The sequence below is a fragment of the Chiloscyllium punctatum genome, chromosome 36, assembly GCF_047496795.1.
Source record: "Chiloscyllium punctatum isolate Juve2018m chromosome 36, sChiPun1.3, whole genome shotgun sequence".
In the NCBI taxonomy this organism is placed as follows: domain Eukaryota; kingdom Metazoa; phylum Chordata; class Chondrichthyes; order Orectolobiformes; family Hemiscylliidae; genus Chiloscyllium; species Chiloscyllium punctatum.
In genome coordinates this window covers 22,844,387-22,854,902 of record NC_092774.1, presented here as the reverse complement: position 1 = coordinate 22,854,902, position 10,516 = coordinate 22,844,387, and the positions used below count along the sequence as shown (strand labels likewise).

General features: G+C 46.8%; 1 protein-coding gene across 1 annotated transcript in view; it reads right to left on the bottom strand.

Annotated features, from left to right (window-relative positions):
• Positions 1-2,343: 2,343 nt before the first annotated feature.
• Positions 2,344-10,516, bottom strand: part of LOC140460037 (uncharacterized) — a 38,096-nt gene continuing 29,923 nt past the window's right edge. Inside the window, exon 3 of the mRNA XM_072554444.1 lies at positions 2,344-4,715. Within this exon, the coding sequence (XP_072410545.1) occupies positions 4,098-4,715 (618 nt within the window). The 3' untranslated portion in view covers positions 2,344-4,097. The remainder of the gene's footprint in view (positions 4,716-10,516) is intronic.

Below are 10,516 nucleotides of genomic sequence, written 5' to 3'. Positions count from 1 at the left end.
AGGTTCGCAGGCCCTTCACTGTACCCGCCCCTTTACTACAATGGGCTCGAGGGGTTCAGGAGGAAGGTGTTCTCACTCATTCATTCAACAGGAGATGGGCTCAATTTACTGTAATGGGCTGTGGGGGTACAGTGGTCATGTCTCATGTTGAGGAGGAAGGTGTTTCCTCTCATTCAACAGAAGAGGACCTATTTACTACAGAGGTTTTTTTTGTGATGCAGCTGTAGTCTCCCATAGAGCCCTGAGGCTCAGGTTTAAATCCCACTGCTCCAGTGTGTGTAATAACATACTCAATTTTTTTTCAGTCATAAGTCACACAACTATAGTCCAACACGTCTATTTGAAATCACATGCGCTTGGAGCGTAGCCTCTTCATCAGGTAAAGACATGGAAAACAAAACGTGCAGGAAAGAGAATTCAGATAAATGATCAGCCATGGATGGTGATGAAAGACAGAGCATCTCAACAGTCAATTACCTATTCCCATTCCTATTTCTGATCTTCTTCATACATGACAAGTTGTATATTTTCCAAACATTAATTTTATTTCCATGGTTTAAAAATGAATATTTAAGAACGGTCAGTTTATTCTTTCTCACTTGAGCACATTGTGACCCACAACTATTTAGATACCACTGTTAATATCATAGCCCCTCTCATGAGATATCAGAGGAACAATTCATAAACAAAACTTGACACTGAGTCACTCGGGTAGACACTTGAACAGAGAAAGCGCCTGACAGATATTGGGAACCGAAAGGTTATTGAAGTGAAATGTTAAGAAGAGCAGGTGAACATCCCCAATAAGGGAACTCACCTGACTGACCTAATTATAATCACCACAGTATCCAGTGCTACTCTTCACCGAACACTGATTACTTTGCTTTTCAGTTTAATGATCCAACGATCTTTTGAATGCCATAATTGAATCTGACTCCAACACTCTCTCTCGCAGACCATTCCAAAGGTCGAAGATTTTCAATCATTAATGAAATATGTTCTGGATCTCTCCCAAAACACCAATTCATATGAAGCTTGCTTCAAATCGTTTGCAGTAAGTTCTTCACATGGACAAATTTGCAGCTGAGAGCATTTGTTTAAATTTTATATCATATTGGGGTGGCACAGTGCTTGGCATTGCTACCTCACAGCACTAGGGACCCAGGTTCAATTCCAGCCTCAGGTGAGTGTCTGTATGGAGTTTGCATGTTCTCCCTGTCTGCATGGGTTTCCTTCCACAGTCCAAAGATGTGCAGGTTAGGTGGATTGACCATGCGAAATTGCTCTGTGATGTGTAAGTTATGTGGATTAGTCATACTAAATGCAGGAGAACGGGATGATCCTGGGTGGGATGCTCTTTGGTGTGTCAGTGCAGGCTCAATGGGACAAATGGCCTCTTTCTGCACTGTAGGGATTTTATGTATCTCTGTCTGATTTCTTGCACATGCTACTTTCTGAAAGGGACATTTTACTGTCATGTTCAGTACTGCAGTCTCTATATTTTCATACATACCTCTAAATTAGGTTTGAATGAAATCCCCCCATTTCACTGTATTTTAGCTGCAATTCCCCCACCCCTTCCATTCCTTATTCATTTTTCCATTACCTGTGTTATGATTCCCTCCTCTTTATATATATTATTGTAGACAGGCTAAATCTAGTTACCATGTCTCTAAAATATGAGATGAAATATGATCGCATACTTTGCGTCCATTACTACAGCTTGTTAAGGTCTCTTGCCAAAGAGAACCCTTAATCCTGCATCCTTCGGTAGGATTATATTAGGATATCTGGTCAGCATGGATGAGTTGGATTAAATGGTTTGTTTCCGTCCTGTGCATCTCTATGACTATGACTATCGAATAAGGTCTAGGAGCAGGCAGGTGGGACTAGTTTAGTTGGGGATCATTTACTGAACGGTCTGTTTCCAGGCTGTATGACGACACAGCCTCAAGTGAATGGGGATCAATCCCAAAGAGATATTAAAGGTCTCGAGCACCACCTTAGGCACATGTGTGAACACCTTCCAGATAACTGAGAGCAGTGGTGCACTGTGAAGTTCAGTACATCAGTTAGCCAGCAAGTTCTCTTCGGGAGACTTGTCTTGAGCAAGGAAGCAGTTTCCTGTCCCATCAACTGGACTGTGGAGCAGTTTGGAGCAGGTCCTATATCTCTGACAACATAGGTGGACAGAGTCGAGAGTGTGGTGCTGGAAAAGCACAGCAGGTCAGGCAGCATCCAAGGATCAGGAGAATTGACGTTTCGGGCATGAAAGAAATGAGGCTTGTGGGCCTGGAGGGCTGAGAGATGAATGGAATGGGGGGGGGGGGGGGCGGTGGTGTTGGGGAGAAGGTAGCTGAGAATGTGATAAGCAGATGAAGATGATTGGTCGGAGAGGAGGGTGGGGCGGATAGATGGGAAAGGTGATGGACAGGTCAGGAGGGCGAGTGGAGGCTTGGGGCTGTGATAAGGTGGGGGGGGGGGAAGAGGAGGAGGAGGAGGATACATGAGGAAACTTTTGAATTCCACATTGATCCCATGTGGTTGCAGGGTCCCAAGGTGGAATAAGAGGTGTTCTTCCTCCAGGTGTCAGGTGGTAAGGGTTTGGGATGGAGACAGCCCAGGACCTCAATGATCTTGATGGAATGGGAGGGGGAGTTGAAGTGTTCAGTCACAGGGCGGTGGGGTTTGTGGGTGTCCCAGAGTGGTTCTCGGAAACAGAGTGGACCTGAACTTATGGGAATTTATATTTGCCAGGATTTGGTGTTGGAGAGACTGTTAGGTCTGAAGGTTGATAAGTCTCCGGGGGGGGAAGAGGAGGAGGAGGAAGAAGAGGAGGAGGAGGAGGAGGAGGAGGAGGAGGAGGAGGAGGAGGAGGAAGAAGAGGAGGAGGAGGAGTAGTGGTTCTCTGAAACAATCCACAAGTTGGCGTCCTGTCTCTCCGACGTAGAGAAGACCACATTGGATGCAATGGATACAGTGGATGACACTGGTGGAGGTCGAGGTAAATTTCTGTCAGATGTGGAAGGATCCTTTGGGGCCTTGGATGGAGGTGAGAGGAGTGGTATGGACACAGGTTTTACACTTCCTGTGGTGGCAGGGAAGGGGCCGGGAGTCGGGTGTGGGCTGGTTGTGGGCGCATGGACCTGACGAGGGAGTCGCAGAGGAAATGGCCTCTCTGGAATGCTGGTAGGGGTGGGGAGAAAAAAATATACTTGGTGGTGGGGTCCGTTTGTAGGGAGCAGAGGCTGATGTGATGTATCCGGAGGTTGGTGGGGTGGAAGGTGAGGACGGTTTGGGGGTGGGTTCTGTCCTTGTTCGGTTGGGAGGGGTGGGGTTCAAGGGCGGTGTTGCAGGATGTGGAGGAGAAGTGCTGGAGAGCATTGACGACCACGTGGGAAGAGAAATTGCGAAGGAGGAGGCCCTCTGGGATTTTCTACAGTGGAATTGGTCATCCTGGGAACAGATGCGGCAGAGGAATTTGGAATAAGGGATTGCGTTTTTACAGGAGATGGGGTGGGAGGAGGCATAATCTAGGTAGCTCTGGGAGTCTGTGGGCTTGTAGTAGATGTCCACGGTTAGTCGGTTGCCAGAGATGGAGAGGTCCTGGAAAGGGAGATGGTCCAGGTGAATTTGAGGTCGGGGTGAAAGGTGTCGATAAGGATGACAAACTGTTCAAACTCCTTGTGAGACCGTGAAGTGGCACCAATATGGTCATCGATGTACCGGAGGAACAGGTGTAGCTGAGGAAAATGGAATGTTCCACGTACCCAACAAAAAGGCAGGCATAGCTGGGTCCCATGTGGGTGCCCATGGCTACCCCTTTAGTTTGGTACATTGGTTTGGATGCCATCTGAGGTTTGTGCGGATCACTTCAGTGGGAACGTGCAGTCCCGGGCTCAGTGAGCAGCACTGCAAGCAAAGCTCACAGAATCCTACAGGGAAACAGGCCCTTCAACCCAACAAGTCCACACCGACCCTCTGAAGAGTAACCCACCCAGACCTATTCCCCTACCCCATTAGTCTACATTACCCCCTAAACAATACACTGCACCTACACATCCCTGAACACTCTGGGACAATTTAGCATGGCTAATTCACTTGCTCATGTTTGGATTGTGGGAGCACTCAGAGGAAACCCTTGCAAACATGGGGGGAGAATGTGCAAACTCCACAAAGACAGTCACCCTGAGGGTGGAATCGAACCCCGGTCCCTGGCGATGTGACACAGTGGCACTAATCACTGATCTACTGTGCCGCCCGTGAGCTAACCTGGGGTTGGGGGAAGATGGGAGGGGTGTGGGGGAGCTATCTAGCAGAAAACAAAGACTGACACTCCCACTGCACCCACTGTCAGAACAGGCAGGAGGTTCAGTCCTGGGGGTGACCCACATCAGTGTCGCCGGCGGAATCTGCTGGTGCCCCCTCTGGTGTCTCTGCAAGTTACTGGACGACGTGAACCTCTGACTGCACTTGGGGCAGGCAAACGGCCTCTCCCCGGTGTGGACCCGCTGGTGCCTCAGCAGGTTGGAGGCCTGGGTAAATCCCTTCCTGCACTCAGGACAGCTGAACGGCCTCTCCCCGGTGTGGACCCGCTGGTGGTCCAGCAAGTCAGAGGAGCGTTTAAAGCCCTTCCCACACTCAGGGCAGGGGAACGGCCTCTCCCCGGTGTGGACACGCCGGTGCCTCAGCAGGGCAGAGGAATTACCAAAGGCCTTCCCACACTCAGAATAGCTGAAGGGCCTCTCCACGGTGTGGACCCACCGGTGGGCCAGCAGGTTGGAGGATTTGCTGAAGGCCTTCCCGCACTCAGAGCAGGGGAAGGATCTCACCCCAGTGGGGACCTGCTGATGGGCCATGAGGGTAGAGGCCTGGGCAAAGCTCTTCTCACACTCGGGACAGGAGAATGGACTCTCCGCTGTGTGGACCTGCAAGTGGGCCATCAGGTTGGAGGAGCGGGTAAAGCCCTTCCCACACTCTGTGCAGGGGTACGGCCTCTCCCCGGTGTGACTGCGCCGATCAGTCTCCAGACGGGAAACTGAAGCATTTCCCACAGTCGTCACACTTCCACGGTTTCTCCGTGGGGCAGGATTCCTCGGGTTTCTCCATGGTTGAAGCTTCAGCCGCACACAAACGTGTGTACAGCCCCTCCCCGGTGTGAATTCCTCTTTCCAGGCCGTATAACTGTTTCTGGCTCCACACTCAGTGCACTGCAACAGTAGGGTCTCTCATCCAGTCCCACTGATGCTGAAAACATTATGAAACAGGAACCAAAAAGCATCGCTCCATCTCACAGAATCAAAGTTGAAAATCTTTGCTGTCCCGATGGATTGAGTGACTGTCAGACATTGATGTGAAAATGATGACTGCAGACGCTGGAGATCAGAGTCGAAAAGTGTAGTGTTGGAAAAACAGCAGGTCAGGCAGCATCCAAGGAGCAGGAGAGTCAAGTATAAGCTGTTGATTTTGAAACTTCCATCTTCAGAGTGTCTGTAAAAAGAGATTACAAAAGTCATCATTGTCAATCCGGGGGTAGGTGGGGTCGGAATGAGACAACAAGGTATTGACACCGACACCAGAAAGAAACTGAACATAGAGATGTGGCAAATGTTAGTGGCAAGCCAGAGTCAGAGAGAGACACAGCACAGAAACATACCCTTTGGTCCAACTCATCCATGTCGACCAGATATCCAAAATTAATCTAGTTCCATTTGCCAGCATTTGGCCAATAACCCTCTAAACCCCTCCTATTCATATACCTATCCAGGTGCCTTTTAACTGTCATAATTGTACCAGCACCCACCAGTTCCTCTAACAGCTTTGTACACACACCACCTTCTGCCTGAAAACTTGCCCCTTAGGTTTGTTTCTAACAAATTGCTCTCCATCTAAACCCGTAGCACTATGGCAATCCCAGTCTATGTTTGAAAAATTAAAATCCCGAGCAATAACCATCCTATTACTCTTACAGGTAACTCAAATCTCCATACAAATTTGTTTCTCAATTTCCCACTGACCATGAGGGTGTCTACAACACAATCCCAATAAGGTGATCATCCCTTCCTTATTTCTCAGTTCCAACCAAATAACCTTCCTGGATGTATTCCTAGGAATATCCTCCTTAAGTCCAACAGGAATACTATCCCTTATCAAAAACACCACTCCCTCTCCTCTCTTGCCTCCCTTTCTATCCTTCCTGTACCATTTGTATCCTGAAACATTAAGCTGCCAGTCCTGCCCATCCCTGAGCCACGTTTCTGTAATTGCTATGATACCATATCCCATCTTCCTAATTATGCCCTGAGTTCAACTGCCTTCCCTGTTAGGCCTCTTGCAATGAAGTAAATGCAGTTTAATATGTCAGTCCTACCTTGCTCTCTGCTTTGTCCCTTCCTGACCTGACTGTTTGACTCACTCCCTTTCCCAACTGTACCAGTCTCAGATTGATCTCTTTCCTCACTATTTCCCTGGGTACCTCCCCACGCACTCACCTTGATAGTTTAATTCCTCCCGAGCAGCTCTTGCAAATTTTCCTGCCAGTATATTAGTTCTCTTCCAATATTCAGGTGCAATCTATCCTTCTTGTACAGGTCACATCTACTCCAGAAGAAATTCCAATGATCCAAAAATGTGAATTCTTCTCCCATGCACCAGCTCCTCAGCCATGCATTCATCTGCTCTATCCTCTCTGTTCCAACCCTCACCAGCTCGTAGCACTGGCAGTAATCCAGATTTTCCTAGATTCGAGGACCTCTTTTTTTTAATTTGTGCCTGACTTTCTACACTTTCCCTTTAGAATCGCATCCTTTCCCCTTCCTATGTCATTGGTTCCAATGTGTACAATGACCTCCAACTAGTCCCTCTCCCTTTTGAGAACATTCTGCACCCTCTCGGAGACATCCTTGATCCTGGCACCAGGGAGGCGACACACCATTCTGATTTTTCGCTGCTAACTACAGAAGCGTCAGTTTGTACCTCTGACTAGAGAGCCCATTATCACAATTGATCGCTTGGAACCCGACGTACCCCTCATTGCATGAGAGCATGTCTCGAGACCAGAAACTTGGCTGTTCGTGCTACATTCCCTGAGAGACCATCACCCCCTACATTTTCCAAAACAGCAGACTTGTTTGAAATGGGGACAGCCACAGAATACTCCTGCACTACCTGCCTACCCCTCCTACCTTTCCTGGAGTTAACCCATCTCCCTGACTGTAGCTGCGGCTTTTTTCCCTTCCTATCATTGCCAAACCATCATACCCCCAGGTCTTGTAAATTCCTCATTACCTCAAACTGTCGCTGCAACTTATCCACACGATCCAATTGGATTTGCAAGCAAACACACTTACTGCAGACATAATCACCAGTAACATGGATACCCTCCATAATCTCCCACATCTGACAGGAAGAGCACATAACTCTCATAAAGGCCACCTTTGCTCCTTCACAATCTACAGACCCAGAAAATAGCACCGTCTTTTTGCTCTAAAAAAGTGCTCCGGGCGAACACAGTACTTGTGGTTTATGTTTTTAAAATTTAATCAAGAGACAGATGCCAGTAAAACATATAATCAAGAAAGAATCCACTCCATTCACGACTGCAGACTTACAGCTGGGTTACACGTTAAAGACTATACACTTCGCTGTTCCTGTTCTGTGAGCTCCCCCACACAGGTTCCTCCATAGTCAGCTGTGAATTTTGCTGTTCATTAACCTTTCCCAGATGCACTGCAATGTCCAGTAACTGTGCAGATTCACTGCAATGTAAATTTCTTTTCCTCTCTCCCTCATTTTGGACTCCTATCCGTGCCTCTATAAACCTGTATAAGGTCATCTCTCAGCCTCCTACGGTCCAGGGAAAACAGCCGCAGAATTTTCAGCCTCTCCCTATAACTCAAACCCCCCAACTCTGGCAACAACCTTTTAAATCATTTCCAAACACTTTTAAAAAGTTTCACAACATCTTTCTTACATAGGAGACCAGAACTGAATGCAGTATTCCAAAAAGTGGCCTAACTAATGTCATGTACAGCCATAACATGACTCCCAACTCCTTGACTCAATGCTCTGCTCAATAAAGGCAAGCGCCACCAAACGCTTTCTTCACTACCGTGTCTACCTGTGACTCCACTTTCACAGAACTACAAATCTGCACTCCATGGTCTCTTGATGCAGGAACACTCTCCACGGCCTTACCATTAAGTGTGTAAATCCTGCCTTGATGTACCTTTCCAAAATGCAACACCTCACATTTATCTAAATGAAACGTCATCTGCCACTCCTCGGCCCATCAGCCCACCCGTTCAATTCTAATTTACATTGAACTTTCTCTCCTCTCTTATTTCCTAAACGCTGAAAATCTCCATCCCCACATTCTCCCTCCATTCTCACTTTGCTGAATCTAATCCATGCTGTACCTCATCCTGAAGGGTCTGGTTTACGCTGATTTACAGCCCACGCTTGGGGGATCTAATTGAAACATACAGAATACTGACTGGTCTGGACAGGGTGGATGTTGGGAAGATGTTTCCATTGATAGGAGAGACTAGGTCCCAAGGGCACAGCCTTAGAGTAAAGGGAAGACCTTTTAGAACGCAGATAAAGAGGAAACCTTTGTAGCCAGAGAGTGCGAAATCTATGGAATTCATTGCCACAGAGACTGTGTTGGGCAAGTCACTGAGTATATTCAAGACAGAGATAAATAGGTTCTTGTGTATCAAGAATATTGAGGGTTGCGGGGAGAAAGCTAGAGAATGGGGTTGAGAAACTTGTCAGCCATGATTGAATGGTGGAGCAGACCTGATTGGCTGAATGGCCTAATTTCTGCTCCTAGGTCTTATGGTCTCTTGCTGTCCTGGACATAGTGAGAGAGAACTGGGAGCAGGAATAGGCCATTTGGTCTTTCAAGTCTGCACCAACATTGAACAGATCTGCACCAACATTGAACTGGATATGAATATACCTACATCTTGGTGGATAGGCTGGGACCTTTTTCACTGGAGCAAAGGAGGTTGAGAGGTGATCTTATCAAGCTTTATAAAGTCATGAGGGGTATAGATGAGGTGAATGATGGGTGTCCTTTCCTTAGAGTGGGGGTTTCAAGGTTAGGGAGCAAATTTTGAAGGTGAGTGGAGAAAGATTTTAAAAAGACAGGAGGAACACCTTAGTTTTCCCATAGAGAATGGTTCGTATGTGGAATGAATGTCCAGAGGAAGCGGGGATGCAGGTACAGTTACAACGTTTAAAAGACATTTGGATAAGGACTTGAATGGGAAAGTTTTGGACGTGTTATGGACTAGGCCAGACCACTCAAAACATTCTGAAGCAGGCAGCGCAGACCGTAACTTTGCTATTTGTTTCAGTAAGTGCACAGTGAAAATTACCCAAAGTTAGCTAGGTTGACTACCAGGATTTAAAACAGATTAATGTATTCACAAGAATACAGAATGAAACACAAAGAACAGAATATAGAATACCCACAGAACTCAGTCTATCTAAACTAGACTTAATTATGCTGTTCCAAATGTACACAACAGTCCCAATAAACAAACCATTTAAACATACAGTAAAACTGAAACAGAAACTGACAGGTCGAAGTTAGAAGGGCAGAAGGAGAGAGAGTTTAACAACCTTTCTCCACACAGTCCACTGCTGAACTCACTCAAACAAGGCCTCAGCTTTCACGACAGATCACTCGTCTTTCATTATGCAGGTCACTTCGAAAACATAAAAGCTTGGGCCTAAAGTCTCATCTGTTGACATATAAACAAAAAAGCCAACTAATACCCTTTTCATTTCTGTACTAAACCATCCGTTTTGGAGCCCAGTGCCACTTTACCACAACTCTGAAAAAGACCAAGGACACGGTATCCTTGAGAAGAAGGACCAGCTTTGTGACAGAGGGATATGGGCCAAACACTGGCAGATGGGATTAGTTTAGCATGCGAACACAGCATGGACCAGCTGGACTGAATGGTCTATTTCTGTGCTTTATGATTCTGTAATGGTCTCAAAACCATTTTCTTGCCTTCCCCATAACCATCCACTTCTTTGTTCTTCAAAAGTCAGATGATGTCAACCTTGAATATTTTCAATGACCCCCCCTAATTACAGGAAGTCATCCACATTTTTTAACTCAATTCCAGTTGCTAATATACCACTTGCCTTGCTGACTGCTTGCTGCACCTGTCTGACAACTGGCATTGACTGGTGTAGAAGGATGCTGAGGTCCCTTTGTACATCCACACATCATTCCTGATGAAGGGCTCGTGCTCAAAACGTCGACTCTCCTGCTCCTCGGATGCTGCCTGACCTGCTGTGCTTTTCAAGCACCACACTTGACTCTGATCTCCAGCTTCTGCAGTCCTCACTTTCTCCACATACCAATATATTATCATTTAAACCATGCACCTCCTTTCTGCCTTTTTTTTTAAAGCAAGAGGCTTTAACTTTAGATTATGGTACTGCATTTGCCATGCGTTTGCCAATTGAGACACAGACCTGGATCAACTTTTCC